The following is a 21,757-nucleotide window of genomic DNA, read 5'->3' as shown; positions in this document are numbered from 1 at the left end:
TGGGGCAGGATATGCTCACCTTCTCACCTGGTATCATTACTATTTGATAGTGATTCATAAACACATGCTCATGATATAGTCGGAATCGTACAATCGACTCTGCTTTATGCAGAGATTTCTATTGGATGCGGAAGGGGATTTGTCGCTTTATTCCCACATCAAGTTGACATGTCATGAGATGACTGGAATAATGTTCAAGGCAGCGTTAAACTGAACTCACTCACTCGCTGTAGTGAGTTCTATTTGTGTAATTTTTGTTTGTGAAATGTGTGGAACAAGAATGTGATAGTGATGTTTGTAAGAAAGTATTTCGTGTTAAAAATGCATTAACGGAGGAAACATTTTTACACAGACCAGAGTCTCCACTTTAGAAACTCAATGAGACATCTGCGAAAAGTGATTTCTATTGATTATCTGTCAGTAATATTTTAACTATCTCTTTTGTTGCTATTATATATTTTTCAGAAATCAATAAATTTACTTAAAATATATTTCGAATGTGAGGGATCTGTGCTTGAGGTTGAAATAGCTGTATTTAAATGTCTTTTGGATTATACAAGCTGCAGCTCTGTTAGCTCATCCCTATTCAATGGTTCATAAGTTGCACTGAAAGTGAGTCATATGGCAAATAGCATCCTGACTTGCAGTCGTCATGCCAGTAGGTGGGATGATTAATCCTCCCCTGAGAATGCTGTTTTGTGAAAGTAGGCAATTTGTATAAATTCTAAAGAAATAGATTCATGCAAGAACAACGATGAGGATGAACTTGTTCAACATGTTCTTGCTCAAATAGATTTGCATGTTCTTGCTGGTGCTACCGAAATCCATTTTTCAAATTCTGAAATAACTGGATGCCTTGATTAGTAGGATACGGTCACTCGTCAAACAGGATACGGTCACTCGTCAAACAGGATACTTAGGCTACACATATTTCATTATTTGTTCATCAGCACCCTCATCTCTTTATTGTTGAATAGTAAACATTTTGAGTTTATTTGGCTGATTTTAATATTAGGCAGATTATTTTGCTGCAGATTAGGTACCAGAGGCAAACAACCCTTCCACAAAGGTTATACCAAAGGGAAATGTTGAGCTCAAAGAGCCTATGTTTGTTCCTGTGTAATGTATAAGACGCAGTGTGGACAATAAGATAACAATCAAGCATAGACAATAGACACCATCATCAAGATATTTTGATTTTTATTCTTTCAAAATAAAAAAAACTAAATTGTTAATTATTCAGCAACTCCTCATATGTGAGAAAAGAGTCTGAAAACAAAGCTCTTGATCTGTTGTCATGATAACACCATTATCATTTAGTGCCAAAGTTAGTGTCTTAATAGGTTTGTTACCTTAAAAGGTTTGTTAAAGGTTCTTTCACCCGAGAAAGATTTGCTACTAAAAGTCCATATATTAACTCTGACATCTGCTGGAACTGATGTCAAGTGGCAACTTTGAACTAGCGGAAGTAGTACGCTCACTAGACTCAAACATTTTGAGACAGACTAATATATGATAATGTAGCACTTTGAGCATGCTTCAGGGTGTGGATTTGGTTCACATTGTAAATACCCACATCAATTTTATTATCAGATATGTCCCTAGGCAACAGAGGGGCATGGTTACATTAAACAGGGTTGTATATTTCTTCTCATTATGTCTAAACATGCTGTTTCTAGTGAGTAAGTGAGTGAGTATGGTTTTAGGCTACTCTTAGCAATATTCCAGCAATATGACGGCAAAGGACACTAGAAATGGGCTTCACACATTGTACCTCGGCCTTCAGCGTGACTAGCAAACGCTTTAATCACTAGGCTATGCCCCTTGCTGTTTATGAGCAATATATGTGAGATTGTGATAGCGCTTTTACTCCTTGATCGAGTTTCAAATATTGCAGATGTTTTACGGCATAATTAAGCTTTTTAAAAATATCACCAGATATTTGCAAAACAATAACTTGGTTTGTTGTTTGAGGATGGGGATAGGGCTTCTAAATGCACCTCTACACACAGAAAACACCCAATGTTGACACATGTTTTTTTCTTGAAGAATCCTTCATGAATTGAATACTCTGAAAGAAAGACTTGCATGTTATATGTGCATTATCGATCTCAGAATCAATACATCGATGAAATCTTTTTCTTTGCCGCCTTCAGCAACCTAATCGTGTCAAGTCTAATCATTCCCTGTCAAAGTCGGTTCACTGTCTGTTATTGTTAACCTGTCAAGAAGTCAACCTGTTTGAGACAATCTCCTATCACATAACCTGAAAATAGGAGCCATGCTGTTGTTTCAGTGTTTTTGCTTTCTCCTGCTGTCAGGATCATGTCAGAGGTTGAGATCTTGCATGCATGCACCTGACAAATAGTTGTGTACGATGCCATTGTTGTACCACACTTCCTGTAAGATTTTTATGTGGCAAGTAGCGCCCGGAAATTTCTCTGTCTCTGTTGTCCGTGATCCTTGAAACAAGGACTAGACGGTGTACGGTCCCTGCAGCTTCTTGGTGAATCCATTACCGCGTTTGTCATGTCAACAGGGGACATAGTTCGGCAGGGCCAGGATGTGTTGTTTTACGGGAGGTGAAACAAAAGGCAATGTCAGCGGTAGGGCGGAGTTAAGACTGATTGATTAGGACAATACACTCATCCTTTTTTTCTCTCTATGATCATGTGCAGAAAGGATTTTTAAAACTTCAAAAATTTAGGCTGAATGAGTTTAGAGGGTTTCAGAAATTTTGACAGGAATTTTATTCTTTTGGGGTGGAACCAGAATGATTGATAATTGTGTCTGTGTCGCTCTTGTCTTCTTCCTGAAGCGAACAAACATTAGATTGTTTTGACATCTTGGACTTTCCTTTTTTAGAAGAAACGATCTCATTGTCATCTCTCTCTATTCTTGGTTTAGGAAATGTTGTACAGTTGACACAATGTGCAGGGTGTTATTTTTAAAGAAGGAATTCTAATATGTCACACATTTATTGAAATTAGCAAACAGATTTGACAGATCTGCCATCTTGGAGGAGGAATATTTATAGATTTGCATAAAATAAAATTTGGAACAGATGGTAATTGTAATGTTTTCTACTGTTCTGTTCACCATCGATTAGGTTTTCGTGCTCCAGTTATTGTCCTTAAGTACTATGACTGATAAAAAGAGAGTTGAAAAGTTAGATGCCAAAGTTAACAGACATAAAATTTCATTCCCATAACAATGTAATTGTAAAATGTAGACATATTTTTTTAAATAAATGTAATCATTGCTTTGCACATGTTGTGACTCAACACCAGCACCAAGGAAGGCACGATCTGTCTTGTATTTCATCTCATCCTGCCTACAATGGTGATGCTGTTCATTTTTAGAGCAAAAATATTGTGGTTACACCTGTTATTTATGGCTTGAAATGTAATACCCCTGAAAAGTTGATATTGTTGGATGGAAAGGTTGTAGAACTATTAACCCCCACCCCCCCACCCCAAACTTGCAGGTCCATTAACCCGCCACCTAGATTTTCAGTCCTGATACCCCCCAAAAGAACTTGTAGCCCTGTTTACCCAGCCCCATTAACCCTCCTCCCTAACTTCCCTCCCTGTTAACCCAGCCCCATGAAGACTTATACCCAGCATCAAGCTTTTCCCTAGAGATATATGAATTACGAAGAATGCAATTTGAAACAAAAAATCAGTTTCTGTCAAGAGGTCATTGCATTGACTCAAGAAGAGGGGGCAGTCATAATGCATTGACTATATAGATGGGGTGAAAATTTGCTGAATCTCAGCTCACACTCATATTGCATTGACTATATAGAAGAAGTGAAAGCTTGCTGAATCTCAGCTCACACTCATATTGCATTGACTATAGAAGAAGTGAAAGCTTGCTGAATCTCAGCTCACACTCATATTGCATTGACTATAGAAGTGAAATCTTGCTGAATCTCAGCTCACACTCATATTGCATTGACTATAGAAGAAGTGAAATCTTGCTGAATCTCAGCTCACATTCATATTGCATTGACTATAGAAGAAGTGAAATCTTGCTGAATCTCAGCTCACACTCATATTGCATTGACTATAGAAGTGAAACCTTACCTAGTCCCACTTGACAATCAGATATTTCAAGGATATGAAGGTACATTGAGATTCCATGTGATTGATTTCTATCATCGATTGATTGGAAATGGGTAACTGCTCTACTGATTGAGTTCTATCGTCAATAGATCGTAGATGTGTAACTGCTCTACTGATTGAGTTCTATCATCGATTGATTGGAAATGTGTAACTGCTATCGTCGATAGACTGATAACTGCTCTACTGATTGAGTTCTATCACCGATAGATCATAGATGTGTAACTGCTCTACTGATTGATTTCTATCGTCGATAGATCATAGATGTGAAACTGCTCTACTGATTGAGTTCTATCGTCGATAGATCATAGATGTGAAACTGCTCTACTGATTGAGTTCTATCGTCGATAGATCATAGATGTGTAACTGCTCTACTGATTGATTTCTATCGTCGATAGATCTTAGCTGGATAACTGCTCCACTGATTGAGTTCTATCATCGATAGATCTTAGATGGATAACTGCTCTACTGATTGATTTCTATCGTCGATAGATCTTAGCTGGATAACTGCTGTACTGATTGAGTTCTATCATCGATAGATCATAGATGTGTAACTGCTCTACTGATTGATTTCTATCATCGATAGATCATAGATGTGTAACTGCTCTACTAATTGATTTCTATCGTCGATAGATCTTAGCTGGATAACTGCTCTACTGATTGATTTCTATCGTTGATAGATTGTAGATGGAGAACTGCTCTACTGATTGATTTCTTTCTTCAATAGATCATAGATGTGTAACTGCTCTACTGATTGAGTTCTATCATCGATAGATCTTAGATGGATAACTGCTCTACTGATTGAGTTCTATCACCGATAGATCATAGATGTGTAACTGCTCTACTGATTGATTTCTATCGTCGATAGATCATAGATGGATAACTGCTCTACTGATTGAGTTCTATCATCGATAGATGATAGATGTGTAACTGCTCTACTGATTGATTTCTATCGTCGATAGATCGTAGATGGATAACTGCTTCACTGATTGATTTCTATCATTGATAGATCTTAGATGGATAACTGCTCTACTGATTGAGTTCTATCACCGATAGATCATAGATGGATAACTGCTCTACTGATTGAGTTCTATCATCGATAGATGATAGATGTGTAACTGCTCTACTGATTGATTTCTATCGTCGATAGATCGTAGATGGATAACTGCTTCACTGATTGATTTCTATCATTGATAGATCTTAGATGGATAACTGCTCTACTGATTGAGTTCTATCACCGATAGATCATAGATGTGTAACTGCTCTACTGATTGAGTTCTATCACCGATAGATGATAGATGTGTAACTGCTCTACTGATTGATTTCTATCGTCGATAGATCGTAGATGGATAACTGCTTCACTGATTGATTTCTATCATTGATAGATCTTAGATGGATAACTGCTCTACTGATTGAGTTCTATCACCGATAGATCATAGATGTGTAACTGCTCTACTGATTGAGTTCTATCATCGATAGATGATAGATGTGTAACTGCTCTACTGATTGATTTCTATCGTCGATAGATCGTAGATGGATAACTGCTTCACTGATTGAGTTCTATCATTGATAGATCTTAGATGGATAACTGCTCTACTGATTGAGTTCTATCACAGATAGATGATAGATGTGTAACTGCTCTACTGATTGAGTTCTATCATCGATAGATGATAGATGTGTAACTGCTCTACTGATTGATTTCTATCGTTGATAGATCGTAGATGGATAACTGCTATGCTGATTGAGCTCATCATCGATAGATCATAGATGTGAAACTGCTCTACTGATTGATTTCTATCGTTGATAGATTGTAGATGGAGAACTGCACTACTGATTGTGTTCTATCATTGGTAGATCATAGATGTGTAACTGCTCTACTGATTGATTTCTATCGTTGATAGATCGTAGATGGAGAACTGCTATGCTGATTGTCTTCTATCATCGGTAGATCATAGTTGGATAATGGCTGATGTTATCAACCACTCGTGTTTTGCTTCATTGTTTACTATCCACTGTGACATAGCTAGAATATTGAAAACATCTCACTCACTCACTCATTCTCATAAAGCATTCATTGCACAAACTCTCTTTGTTCCGTTTCATTTTGTTTCAATTTAACTTGCATCAATATTTTTATTTTTTCAGTTGGAGGTGATACAGAGGCAGGTGGATGGCTTGAGCTGAACATGTCAGACACACAGACACGGGTCATGTGACAGGAGCAGACAGCAATATCGGTATTTATCACCCGCGTCCCAATGTTGCAGTCTGCTGCTGCTGATGGACGTGCAATAAGTTACTCCGGCGATATTGGAATTGGACAAGCTGAGCGGAAAATTGTCACCAACTGATTTAAGTGGCAGCTCAAGTCATGGATATTTTCTTATTGCACAGGCCAGATTATGTTTTTCCAATTTATTAAAAAAAGAAGTGATTCAGTTTGAGAGAAAGTATATTAATGAAATACTCTTATTGATTCCGATAAAAAACTATGATGGAATTAGGCAAGTTGTGAAGGACTGTTGCACATTATATATACTTCCAGAATGCAGTGTACCTGTGTTGATATACATGCACAGAATCAGGTGTGGCTATATGACATGGCTCTAGTGTTGTACAGTGTGTTAGGTTTATCACATTCATATAGGCCCAATGTTGCATAATAGGGTAGGTTTCACAACATGGGGCGGATTGACGATATTGGGTTGGGGAGGGGACAGAATAGGCTGTGTGGAGCTCTAATGTCCTTGCTTGTTTAGGTGGCTTAACATTTTGACTGTCGTAAGTGGATGGGTGTTACAATGGATGTGAAAATGGCTTTGTGTACTGAGACACAGAGTTGGATAATTAGGCCATTTCTTAGTAGTAATTTAGTCTATATTGAATGATCTGATGAATCACCCAAGTGTGAAAATAGATTTACACTGGTTTGCAGAGATTGTTAATGTTGTCATGGAAACTCAGCTTCACACAGAGTGGATGTTTTTTTAAATTAATTCAAAAGCATGAGAAGTAGCGTTTTGCTAAGACCTATTACCAGGTGTGTTTGTTAGTCATCTTGTGAGACATTATGTGATGAATATGTGCTTGAACATACATGTGATGTAGATGAGATGTTCGTTGAAATATCTTTGTATGAGAACTGAAACAACGGTAGTCCAAAGATTTGTGTAAAAGATTTATCATCTTCATTGTACAGACAATAATAAATATTACAAAGTATATATTTATTTATCTTTTATTCCCAAAGACAGCGTTGAATGTTCATGATTTAAATGCTGAGTACTGAGCAGAGTTGAGTCCTTTAGGTGTTCAAAGGATCTGCTTGTGGATTTGGATCCAAGGATCACCCTGATTATGGGCCTTCGTTAGCAACACCATACAAATGCTTACTGGTTTTACCAGTGAGTGAGTGAGTGAGTGAGTTGGGTTTAATGCCACTTTTAACAGTATTCCAGTCATATCACGGCGTGTCAGCTTAATGTGGCAGGAGAGCAGGTGTGATGCAGGTCTCAGACGTTTACCACTTCCGTGAAACCCACGACCACGGGTATGGTGCTTACAAACCTAGAAACATATTTAGGGCGAACCAGGATTCTAACCCACAATCATAGGTTTCTGGCGTGCCCAAGGGATGCAACTCTGCACAGCGAATCGTGGCGCCTTAGACGTCTAGGCCGCCTGTGCATCCACTGGTTTTACAAAGTGTCTGAGACCTGTATCACTTTATGTTGTCCTCCCACATTATGTTGACATCCCCTGATATGACTGGAATAATGTTCAAAGAGGTGTTCACTCACTCACTCTCACTGACTCACTGACTCACACACACACACACACACACACACACACACACACACACACACACACACACACACACACACACACACACACACACACACACACACACACACACACACACACTCTCTCTGAGTCATGTGTAGGTGAGTCAGAAAACCATTGTGGGTTTTTACTCACAAACATCCGTGATTTTTAAAAAGTTCTTGTTGTACCTCCCAGCCTATTTAAAGCCTGTTCTAAGAACTTGTCAGGTGATTACCATACACTTTATTCAATAGTGGAAAGGGCCAACTGATTTCTGTAATACAACCTGTCTATATGGGCCAGCCTTTTCACCACTTGTAGAGCAGCGTGTTTACAGAACAGGCCCTGTCTCAATAGGTATGCTCAGTTTACGCCAAGTTATGGGTTAGAGGAACAGGCTGTGTTTGTTTGGCTTTGAAACAGGATGAGACATATGCACAATCTTGTATATATCTACAGGGCTGTCCCAGTTCATGGTATGAGCTAGGACAAGAGCTAGATGTACAGGTCAACACTTGTGCTCAATATTGGTGTGTTTGTTCTCAATGTTGGCAGGGAATCTTTGATTGTCCCTCGATCAATAATTGATGGTGGATTTCATCTGTGGACAAACAGCGAGATGGGACGGAATCTTTAAACTGTTTACCTCCATAAATGCTTCTTTATCACTTAATCGAGACTGCTCTCTAGAGAGTTTACTGTTATTTATCAAAAAGTGTGTCCTATTTGGACAGGACAGTGAAAATAAATGCTGGAATAGCCTGATCATGATTTGATTGTTGATTGAAAAACCCTGTATGAAAATGGCCCTTCGGCCCCCCCTCTCTCTCTCTCTCTCTCTCTCTCTCTCTCTCTCTCTCTCTCTCTCTCTCTCTCTCTCTCTCGGCCCCTCTCTCTCTCTCTCTCTCTCTCTCTCTCTCTCTCTCTCTCTCACACACACACACATTAAAAACTCACATGGGTTGAATTTCAGAGGCCATATTTCTTGTTATATTTTCATTTGTATATTTTTCCTTGCCCTCTTTGTATATTAGAAGTATGTACTGGCATTTGGTAGTCATACTAAGGCTACAGACATGGTTAGTCTGACCAAAGAAGAAATGAAAAATGCGGTTAGTTGAAAGTGTTGTGTTACAATTGACGTCTTGGCATAATTCTTTGGGTGTGAAAATCTGTCAAGCATACAACTTGAATGAATGAACGAGTTGGGTTTTGTGCCACTTTCAGAAATATTCCAGCAATACCTTGGCAGCGGACACCAGGAACAGGCTTCATGCATTGTACCTACATGGGGAATCAAACGCCAGGTCTTCCGCATGACAAGTGAATATCTTACCACTAGGCAACTGCCCCATGCAACTGTTTATATGTGTGAAACTAGTTTGAGTCTGTGAACTTGGCTGGAGTAATGATGTTCTTGGAGCCCATGATGCACTTCCTACATAGCACACACCTGCTTGATCGCATCACCGTTAGAACTGGCACTTGTTCCATAGTTTAAACCAAACCCATAATAGTAAGTTTCCATGAGTATAAATGCCTCAGTGTGGATGCTTTTACTTTTTATCATCATTGGGTCTAGTGACTAGAATATGTTTAAGCAGATCTATGGTGATAGTGTGTCAGTGTACCTCTAAGACATGGATTGCTGCTCATAATATCAATCACTGGATTGTCTGGTCTGTACATCCTGCCATTATATAGAAGGTAAATTGCTGAGTGTGGCGTTAACAACAACAAACCAAGTAAACAAACAACATTTTATTAATTTTTGCTGCAACACTTCAACTAAAAGTTTCTGAAAACCAAAGTGCGCCGATTTTTCAAATATTTTCAATAGAAATTATTTGTCCCTATTGTAACCCTGATTTGTGCACTGATTGCCCCTCAAAATGTGTGTATACTGGTAGATTTAAGAAGTGGTGAAACAGAAAACACAATAAATGTAAAGAATTGTGGAGAATGTCAATGTTTCGAGAGTTGGTTTCAAGTATCTTCCTGCAGTAAAAAACCCCAAGTCATGCCATGTCCATTATAAGGGAAGTGCTTAGTTCCCCATGAGCCCCAATTGTGGACAATGATCTGTAGTTCCTCCCTCATGTAAAACACTGTTAGTCGATCTGATACAATTACAAGTTCTGGGTGCACCACTAAGCGGACTGAGATCTTGCACAGTTCACTGATTTTTGTACCTAATTTGTCATGATATACGTAAACGCAATTTGTGATGGTTCTTCTTGCCTATTGGTTGACTGCCAGAGGCAGCTGATTGGTCCATTTATATCATTATGATCACAACGAAGCTTGATTTGGTGCGAGTGTCTTGTTTGATGTTGCACAGATAAAAAGTTAATTGAAATTTGGATCTTGAGATTTCCTCCTATCTTCTGATGATGGATTTCGACCAATCAGGGATGGCCATGAAAACTGAATCAAAGACCAATAAACGCCAAGAGAAACTCTTAAGAACTCTGTTGCATTATGGAGAGGCTTTTTATTCAAATCTATTTCTTTCCCAATAACACAAATCAAAGCTTGTTATATTGATTATTATGCTGTTCAGATTTTTCTTTGGTATTACCAGTGCTTTTAAAGAAAAAAATCAATTTTCAAAACTAGTGACACACAAAAAATCTTCTGTTACATTAAGCAGGGACAATTGTGAGACCTTTTTGTGTTGTCTTCTAATCATTTACACCATGAATAATGCAAAAGCACTGTTTAAGTATTTTCGCTATTTAATACCCTTGGGGCTCAGAGAAAAGCGATCAATCTATCGCGTTACACGAACTACTAACAAATAATATTACATTTTGTATCAAATTCCAGGAAAATCTTTCTTCATGTATTGGGAGACTGAGTGAGGGTTCCTGACATACAGATGCTGGCAAAGATGAGTTGTTTCCATGGTGATACTTCGGAAACTGTTTGCCGAATTATTCAAGTTTATTTAAACATGAAATAAAACAGATATTCATAATTATTCCCCTTGAAAATGGTGTAAAATTAATTACTTCTTTATGGTAAGTCCTGCCTCTCTCCATTCCTGTCTTATTTAAGTGTTGTGAGCTAACTTGCTCGATGTGGTCATTATTTGGAACAACTCAAGGAATCTTTCCTTGCCTTCTCTGGTACCGGGAAAACCAGAAGATTTAGAAATGTAATTCTAACAAATCTAGAAATGTCACTGAGTGAGTGAGTTTGCGTTGGTTGGAACACAGCATGTCAGTTTGTGTGAGAGGAAACCACAAACGTGTATTTGTATGCGGGCTATCTTAGGGAATAACTTCATCAGCAGCATTTGAATTTAAGGGGATCCCTGTGGTTTGCTGGGTTCGAAAAAAATTCAAAATTTTTAACATTTGTTTTGTGATAATGACTTGGCTTCTTTCAGGCTGTATTTCTGTATCAGCAGTTGGTTGTAGAAAATCAAATAGTTTTAAAAAGATAAAGAAAATTATTCAAATTATTACATAATATCCTAAAATTTCATTTGATAAAAAATCCAATTAAATTTTTGGATATTATATGATAATTTAAATTATTATATAATATCCTAAAATCCAATGAAATTTGTATTTGTTATATAATACTATAAATTATTATATAATACCCCAAAATTTAATTTGATTATATAATACCCCAAAATTTAATTGGATTATTTAATACCCCAAAATTTCATTATTTTGTTCTTCAGAGAGAGGATTCAGCTGGGGTAAAACTGAAGTTATTGTAACTTTTAAAAATTGCTAATTGCAAATAATTTCAATCCTTGATGCTCTGGTTTGAAAGAAATGAAAATAAATTACGAAAAAATCTCATGTTATTATCTAAAACAAACAAGCTATCATCTGGATAATTTCTTACAACTTCTCACTAGTAAACTTTTGATGCGATGCATCAACACGGCGGCAAACTCTTTGTTCGTCAAATTATATTTACAATAATATAATTTCCCCAAATCATTTACTGAACACAGGCGTATTTAAAACAATATGAACAATATTGGTTTCAATTCATTCCCTTTTTAAATCTTACACTATGTTTTTGACAACTATGCGATGACCTCCCTTACCGAATTTGATAAGCAATGTCTTTCCACAGGCAATAAGCGCTGTGTCCTATTCTGGCTAAAACTAGATCAAGATGCGTTCCGCTTGTGATGAACTGGTCTTAGTCACTCTCAGTATTGCGGTAAACTCTCTGTCAAATGTCATGCATTTCAGTATATAAATAGAGCTGAAATAAAAACAGCTGACAAAATATTGAAAATTTTGAGAACTACTAGACCAAAAGTGACATGTTATCAACAATTGTTTAACAAAATAAAAATGCATGTACTTTCTATTCAATTACCCAAGTCCATAGACTTTTAAACAAACTATTACAAATAGCCAAAAAACATTATTTAGAATGTTATGTCAACACAGAAACAGTAAGAAGAAAAAAATTTAATACTTGTTCAAAGTCATTATTCGTCCACTTGTTCCACTTTTTTATGTTTCACTATTGCTTGCCTCCCATACTTGCCAAACTCATGACCTCCTTTGGAACACCGAGGAATAAGCATGGTAGACTATTCTGGTCAGGTGTCTCGCTTTTCATTTTTTCATTTGATAAATTTAGGGGTTTCATTCAAAATAAACCTGAACCACTAACAACAAAACGGGAATGTGTAAAACACATACACCAAAACTTGTAGACAATTGGAGACAAACTTAGAAATGCATGAATTTCCAATACATTAGTTAATCTTAGTGCAAATATACATCGTCATGGCTAAATGGTTACAAAAATAAATGGAAAGGTACGCAGTGTTGATGAACACTTACGAAGGTTACGAGTAGCCATGATGTCTACAGACACTTATGATTGGTCACGATGCTATTTGGCACACTATTTCCCTTTACTCTGTGTGAATGATGTAACAGTTTCTATATTTGATGAATTTTGGAAAACAGCGAGGTATCATATAGGAACTATCAACAACTTGTTGATTGGTTGGCTGCTGTGTCCTGGGATCAGGAGGTCGTTGTCCATATTAGCTTTTCTGGGACAACCTCGTTAGCCATTCTGCCAATTATACACTAACCACGAGTCAAGTGGGTTTAGATCGCATGGTGCTTCCAGGAAAGTCCAGTAATTTGCCCTGACATGTGTAATAAGGTTTGTGTTAGGCCATTAGGAAGAGTGCTTCTTCTTCACGTACAAGACTTACTGGGCACCTGAAAGGGTCGTTGGCCATCTTGTTTCAGCTTGACCTTCTGGTAATGGTACAGGCAATTTGCTGGATTATGTCGCCCTTCAGACACTTTCATTAAGAGGTCACACCGAAAAGAGCTCTTTGTCTTTTTGAGATGATAGTTTCTGATTGAATGGACAATTTTCATATGATGTCATTGACCTCACATAAAGACCAATGCATCATGGTCAGATTTCATATGATCCACTGCGGACAAGTCATGACTTGGTCCATGGTGCCTCGAGGTCAGACATTATGGTGTCTGGATGACCACCATAAATGAAATGAACTGGGATTAGGAGACAGGCAAATACAGAGGAGGCTCGGAAGATTTAGTCAGACCAGAGGCATCAGGTCGTCGGGATGTGTCACGACCAGTGCCTTCATTTAGGGAAGGAGAGCAGGGATGGTTGGTCTGGTATGCCACTCATCAGGTCTTGGCACAGACGGGACCACGAACACGGGGATAATGGCTCACTGCTTCCCATAACAGAGATGAATTTAGAGTTCTTGATTAATTCTAGTTTCAAAATGGGCTACCGTTTTTTGTTCAGATATTTTCAATTCATATTAAACAGTTATTGATTGTTTGCTTAAGTGTTCACATAATGCTGACATCATATTTAATGGTAAGAAATCCTCCAGCTATTTATCAGAATGTCAGTGCTCTGAGAGTGTCAGTTTCTCGACATTCTAGCTGCACACAAGGTAAAACTTTGTCAGTGATAGTTACCCTAATGTTTGTTGACATCTCACATAATATCTGTTAGCATTCACTTAGTATCAGACTGCATTCACTGTTAGTGTCTGATTGCATTCACTGTTAGTGTCTGATTGCATTTGCTGTGTCCGACTGCATTCACTGTAAGTGTCCGACTGCATTCACTGTTAGTATCAGACTGCATTCACTGTTAGTGTCTGATTGCATTTGCTGTAAGTGTCCGACTGCATTCACTGTAAGTGTTCAACTGCATTCACAGTTAGTGTCCAACTGCATCCACTTAGTATCCGACTGCATTCACTGTGAGTGTCCGACTGCATTCACTGTTAGTGTCCGACTTTATTCACTTTTAGTGTCTGATTGCATTCACTGTAAGTGTCCGACTGCATTCACTGTTAGTGTCTGATTGCATTCACTGTTAGTGTCTGATTGCATTTGCTGTAAGTGTCCGACTGCATTCACTGTAAGTGTCCGACTGCATTCACTGTTAGTATCAGACTGCATTCACTGTTAGTGTCTGATTGCATTCGCTGTAAGTGTCCGACTGCATTCACTGTAAGTGTTCAACTGCATTCACTGTTAGTGTCCAACTGCATCCACTTAGTATCCGACTGCATTCACTGTGAGTGTCCGATTGCATTCACTGTTAGTGTCCGACTTTATTCACTTTTAGTGTCTGATTGCATTCACTGTAAGTGTCCGACTGCATTCACTGTTAGTGTCCGACTGCATTCACTGTTAGTATCAGACTGCATTCACTGTTAGTGTCTGATTGCATTCACTGTAAGTGTCCGACTGCATTCACTGTAAGTGTTCAACTGCATTCACTGTTAGTGTCCAACTGCATTCACTGTTAGTGTCCGACTGCATTCACTGTTAGTGTCTGATTGCATTCACTGTAAGTGTCTGACTGCATCCACTTAGTATCTGACTGCATTCACTGTAAGTGTCCAACTGCATTCACTGTTAGTGTCCGACTGCATTCACTGTTAGTGTCCGACTTTATTCACTTTTAGTGTCTGATTGCATTCACTGTAAGTGTCCGACTGCATTCACTGTTAGTGTCCGACTGCATCCACTTAGTATCTGACTGCATTCACTGTAAGTGTCCAACTGCATTCACTGTTAGTGTCCAACTGCATTCACTGTTAGTGTATAACTGCATTCACTGTAATTGTTCAACTGCATTCACTGTTAGTGTCCGCCTGCATTCACTGTTAGTGTCTGATTGCATTCACTGTAAGTGTCCGACTGCATTCACTGTGAGTTTCCAACTGCATTCACTGTTAGTGTCCGACTGCACTCACTGTTAGTGTCCGACTTTATTCACTTTTAGTGTCTGATTGCATTCACTGAGTATCCGACTGCATTCACTTAGTATCCGACTGCATTCACTAAGTATCCGACTGCATTCACTGAGTATCCGACTGCATTCACTGTAAGTGTCCAACTGCATTCACTTAGTATCCGACTGCATTCACTAAGTATCCGACTGCATTCACTTAGTATCCGACTGCATTCACTAAGTATCCGACTGCATTCACTGAGTATCCGACTGCTTTCACTGTAAGTGTCCAACTGCATTCACTGTTAGTGTCCGACTTTATGCACTTTTAGTGTCTGATTGCATTCACTGAGTATCCGACTGCATTCACTGTAAGTGTTCACTATCCTATTCTGTCCACTGGATGTTCTCAATGGTATGGGCAATGTGGGTGTTTATTGAGGAAGATATCAAACATGAAACTGATAATAATAAATGTTCTTCATGTATTAAATATCAATCAATCATGCTTATTGTGAGGTAAGAGAAAAGTCATGGTACTACCTGTAATTAGTCTATAAATAGCAGGGGGCATGGGTGGCCCAGTCATCTAAGGCGCCGCAATTCGTTGTGCAGAGTTGCGTCCCTTGGGGACGGCAGAAACCTATGATTGTGGGTTTGAATCCCGGTTCACCTCGATTATGTTTCTAGGTTTGTCAGCACCATACCTGTGCTCATTGGTTCACCGAAATGGTAAAAGTCTGAGACCTGCATTACTTTGGGCTTTCCTCCCATGCCGTGATATGACTGGGATACTGTTAAAAGCAGCGTTTCCTCACTCAGATAGTTATATTGAAAGATGATTGTTAGGATAATGCATTAGCAGCTTTTGGAGAAAACTTTTGTTAAAAGTTTGTTGTTTTGACAATTTGTTTTGTTAAAGGTCAAACAAGTCACTCCTTTCATCATCTTCCCAAGTCAAGGGAGTTAACTGACTCTAAAAGTCCAGTTTCCACCCTTGCCGAACTAGGCTGAAATTTATGGGATCGATCTTAGCGCCACCAGTGGCTATTATGAGTCCCTTTTATGTCCATCCTACTGACCAATCAGATTCCTCCTCTCATATCACTTACATTTGCTTTAAAAAAAATGGCGGCGCCCAGTCAAGATGATCTGATCGATAATCAAGATCCATAAATTTCATAAAACGGGTCTTCCCTTGTGAAGTGCTAAAATCACTCAAGCACTTTCATAAAAAAAATGAAAAGATTTGGAAAATATCTGTCAATGCCCAGTTGACAGTACACATGCTCTGCAAATCCTGCAATCGGATGAAATGGGCACAGCAGTTGCCATGTTGTTTATGAACTGGATGTCGATTTCGTTACAGCATTTTGATTGGACTCATTAGTCCAGCAAAAATATAACTCCATAATTCCAGCCTAGTTCACCAGAGGTTGAAACTGGATTTGTAGACTCAGTTAACTCCATTGCCTCGGGAATATGTCCTTTCATAAATGAATCAACAAGATGAGATTGGTGTCAGTATTGTACATGTGAACATTCTTCCCCGATATCCGAGAAACAGGATGTAAGAAAATAACATATTCATTTTGAGGAATACCATTTGTATTAACATGTACCATATTCTATGTAATAAGCACCCAGGACACTCCCAAAATTAGAAATAGGGGGCTGTTATTAGAATATAATTTTGGTGAGGGAAAAAATGATACAGAGTTGAAAGATCGTAAACTCTGTGGTTTATGCTGACAGCCTGAAATGATACAAATGAAAAGTATGTGCATGTCATACACAACAGAATTTAATTACCCATAATTAAGGGTGCATATAACACGTGAGTGCATATTAAACATGAATAAATCAGTCTTCTGTACATTGATCAATTGGAAGGGGTGGTAATTGGCATTGTTCACTAGCCAATATATTAGCTTATTAGAGCGGGGCGTGTATTACGTCGAATACAGTAATAGTATGATGTAATTTATTGGTTTGAGTGCATGTCTGAGGTCAGCATATGAGTGTGTATATAAAAAAAACCCTGGTTACACCCTGCATACATTTAATTAATGGTGTTCCACTCAGTGCACATGTCATCAAAACAAATCCTGGTAGGTTACAGCGTGTCGTATACCACACCTCACCCCTTTCAAATCACACAGTAAACAGACGATAATATCAACATTAATATGCAAATCTGGTTCTGTAAGATTATTTTCTCGAATGGAAGAGGAATGTGTCATCGTGACTAGGTCCACATGCCTTCCAGTGTCATGATAATGGGCATGACGACTCGTAGTCACAACTGGGGGCAGTTTGTACTATGGCATTACTATGGCATTGAAATATAGAGCTGCACAAGCCCTCCACTGTAGGTTTCCTTGCTTATAATGACAAAGCAGAACATAGGTGCACCTGGATGCACTAGCTTCAGGTTAAAGGCAGGTAGCTGTGATTATTGTCTGATATTATCTCATAAACATCTAAATGGATACCCATCTGTTTCTTCAGGCAAGTGTATTGTGGATCAAAATGAGTGGAAAAGTGTTATTTCGTAGTTTGCTACATCCATTGATACTATCACAGCATCAGTGTTAACTATTGATATTTTACGTTGTCAGAGATGTAAGTCATCGGGACATTTGATCAAAATTTCAATCATTTGCGACGTTCATAATAATGACAATAGAAGTAGACATGATGTCTCACTGGTTTCATGGTCTTCCTTCTATCACCCAGCACCATGCCTAAACTTTAACATATACCACACTTTCAGAATGTCCCTGGCATAAAGTTATGTGAGAGAAAAACTATTCCCTAGACGTGGACTATAGTAGAATATTTGTATGGTCAGTAACAGTGACCTTGACATTCACATGAAGGGAAGGGCCAGACTTGTGTTGTGAACACCTGGTGTGCGATGATTTGTTGTGAAGATTTCAGTTATTGTCAGGACTCTCTGATAGAGTGTGAATTCCCTTTGAATTGGCTCTGCCTATGATCAAATTGATACTTGCAATGTTAAACACCTTGGTCTAAATGCAAATACAAGAGCATTCAATAGTATAAAGAATTCTACCCCAGCTCATATATACCTACCCTTCTGCAAACCGTCTTTCCATCTGAGCTGCTGTTCATAAAACATAGATCATAGGCTGTTTAGGTAAAATCATCTACAGGCTGGTTAGGTAAAATCATCTACAGGCTTGTTAAGTAAAACAAACTTGTTGGGGTTCCGTGGCCATGTAGGTTCACAGCAGGTCATACTTCTTGTTGTAGTGAGTGAGTGAGTGAGTTGGGTTAAAAGCATCTTCCCGAGGCAAGAGAGTTAACTGACTTTAAAAGTCCAGTTTCCACCCTTGCCGAACTTGGCTGGAATTCCTGGGCTCGATCGTAGCGCCACCAGTGGCTTTTACGAGTTATGTCCTTTCTATGCCTCTCCTATTGACCAATCAGATTCAACCTTTCATATCACTTGCATTTGGTTCAAACAAAACGGTGGTGCCCAGTCAAGACGATCTGATCGATAATCAAGATCTATATTGTGATTAAATGAGTCTTACATCACGAAGTGCATCAAATCACGTGAGCACCTTGATTAACAACATGAAAAGATATAGAAAATATCTGTTGACAACAAGTTAGCGGTGCACATGCTTTGCAAATCCTGCAGTCGACCGAAATCTGCATGACACTTTACGAACCGGATTTTGATTTCGGTGCTCAATTTTGATTGGACTATGCATAGACTCCATTAGTCTAGCCAAAATGTAACTCCATAATACCAGCCTAGTTCGGCAAGGGTGGAAACTGGACTTCCCTCGGGAAGATGGGTTAAAAGCCGCTTTGAAGGGTTTTCCAGTTCTATCACGGCATGCCAGCTTAATGTGTGAGGAAGGCATGAAGTGATGCAGGCCTCAGGCATTTACCACTTTGGTGAATCCCATATGCAGGTGCTGAGAAATCTAGAAACATAATCAGGGTAAACCAAGATTCGAACCCACAATCATAGGATTTTGGCATGTTCAAGAGAGGCAACTCTGCACAGACATTTAGACGGCTGTCCCACCTGTGCCCCCACATGCTTGTTGTAAGAGGGATGAGGAATAGGTGGTCATTCCACCCCTGGGACTTGGCTGATAGAGTGTTGTCGTTCCCTGATGGTGTAGATCATGGCCGTGGTTCTATTGACAGATTCAATATGGCTACTCAGACACCCATTTTATAAATCCCATATATGCCTCTCAAGGTCATCTGAATTGCATCAAACTATATTCTGCCTGTCATTAATTTTTATGAGTTATATGAAGAAGGAATTCTGTCCTTTGATATTGGATTAACTTCTAAGGGTTATATCAGTTGAATTTGATGCTATTTTGATAATTGCCTTGTCACATGAATATCTGCTGTATTGAAGATTGTAATATTGAATGGTTGACCTAATAGGCTAATGTCTATTAACTATAATTCTATTTAATAACCAAGCCAGTTTTGTTTCATACTGGTCATCTTACCATACTCTGTTTGCAAATACAAAAAATTGAGGAAATTTCTCCTCTCTGATTTTCTTCAGTTTTTTAAAGTAGTTTTCTTATTCTTCGTTCACTTTTTTAAATTTATGTATACCGTATATCGCTGAGTATAAGGCGAGTTTTTCATACCTAAAATTAGGGGGCTTTCCAGGGGGGTTCTGCTTATACAAAGGGTTGAAGAGTTTTGATGGGTTTTTTTCCCAACACAAAGACATTCTGTGAAGGTAACACTGGAATTACTTTGGCAACAAATCCGTACTGAAGTACACAAACTAATCATGTAATTACACTGTCTGGTTATAAAAAGAGTTCATTATATATCTGGACTGATGTTTGTAATCTGTTTTATTAATTTTATTCAAGATTCATTCAATATTGTTAAACTTTATACGTTTCGACGAAATCATATGTGAAGTGATCGGAAGATTGCACAACTCACCGTTATTCACATCAACCATGGTCATATTGCCGCTATTGATGCCTTGAAACGATCGTTAGTGGATAGAAAATGGATACATATATCATAAATGCCATACATTGAAAGTCATATTTGTTGTAGTTTGACTACTATATGTCAACATAAAGTTTTCACTATCGCAAGCGTGAGAGCATCGACAGTGATTGGTCAAATTGTTAAATATCTTCAAATGTCCAGTTTTAATTAATGTTATTAATATTAAAAAGAGAAACAACCAAGATTCTAATAATCCTGTATGTGCATATAAATGCTATTGGTATGTTGGTACGAATACTCTCTGATCTACACGAAAATACTTATGGTGGTATGAATACTCTGCGATGTATACGGCACTTATTGCTGTATATGAACATGTATATGGGAAATAAAAAAAAGAAAGAAATAGCTGTAATTCCTTTAAATAATAAATGAGAATGTCAGTATTTGTATAACTATTTGAACATTGCCATACTCTGTACTTAACTAGTACACTATCAATGATGACATATGGTGGCACGTGGTCCTGTGCACAGGGAGCAGGTCACAAATCAGATGGAGGTAACCAACTTTCAGATGGGTGACCATGTTTGACAGCTGGATTACTGAGAATTTCTAGGGCTTCAGTCCAGCCCCACACTGAAGCACATGTAATACATGCGCTGTCTGCTTAGGCAAGTGCGCTCAAAAGAACCCACTCGTCGGTTGGTAGATGACAAGATGGTGGAAACACGAAGATGAACATACACCCAAAACACAAGTGTCAAAACTTGTGATGCCACCCTTGATTTGATGGTCAGACTCAGTGACTTGGTTGATTTGATGGATCACCCTGACGATGTGTGGTATAATGTCAAGCACTGGTTTGTGTGGCCTAGACTCATTTATTTACAGGCTACCATCATCTAACTTGAATACTAATGAGTGCTTTGCTAAACATCAAACAAAAGTGGCTGCAAATGTTTCGCGCAGGGTGAATCTACCGCTTTAGGTTCAATATGGATGTTTCTACTTATATTTTACTGCAATTAACAAAAGTAAAAACAAATTGTTTGACCTAAATGGTTCCTAGATTTTTGCACTAACTGTGCCATGACCTTGACCTACACTCATGACAGGGAGTGGACTGAAGACCAGTTAGGCAGGACACGCTGACCTGCTTCTGAAACACCTTGTGACATCACTGTAAGGTCATGGTCATATATGAGTGTAGGGTTGATCATCTGTCTTTAAAACTCTGTTTTCTTATGTCATTAAGCTGACATGCCGTGATATAACTGGAATACTGTTAAAAGCGGCGTTAAACAGAACTCACTCACTCACTTCTATATTAAATATAAACATTAAGGATGTCACCCAAATGATCTTTGCGTCTATCATCTATCGATCTCCACTGAAGTTTTGATTTGGGGAAGACCCAATTTTGTGTTTGTGTAAATCTTGAAATTAAAGCGAGCGTGAATTAAATGCGAAAAATGTGAGTGGTCTTTGTTCGCACTTATGTCTCCAAAATGAATATCAACAATAAGACGGCCTCACAACACACTTTGGATAGCGGAAATACCAACTTGAAT

The 21,757-nt window shown here is 38.4% G+C and overlaps 1 protein-coding gene across 1 annotated transcript in view; it reads left to right on the top strand.

The window, feature by feature from the left end:
• LOC139467524 (COMM domain-containing protein 10-like) overlaps positions 1–7,318 on the top strand; it is a 32,131-nt gene extending 24,813 nt beyond the window's left edge. The window contains exon 8 of the mRNA XM_071249062.1: positions 6,270–7,318. Within this exon, the coding sequence (XP_071105163.1) occupies positions 6,270–6,308 (39 nt within the window). The 3' untranslated portion in view covers positions 6,309–7,318. The remainder of the gene's footprint in view (positions 1–6,269) is intronic.
• The last annotated feature ends 14,439 nt before the right edge of the window (positions 7,319–21,757 follow it).

Source organism: Haliotis cracherodii, unplaced genomic scaffold (assembly GCF_022045235.1).
Source record: "Haliotis cracherodii isolate W230 unplaced genomic scaffold, xgHalCrac1.p SCAF_1, whole genome shotgun sequence".
NCBI lineage: Eukaryota > Metazoa > Mollusca > Gastropoda > Lepetellida > Haliotidae > Haliotis > Haliotis cracherodii.
This window is presented reverse-complemented; position numbering and strand designations above follow the sequence as displayed.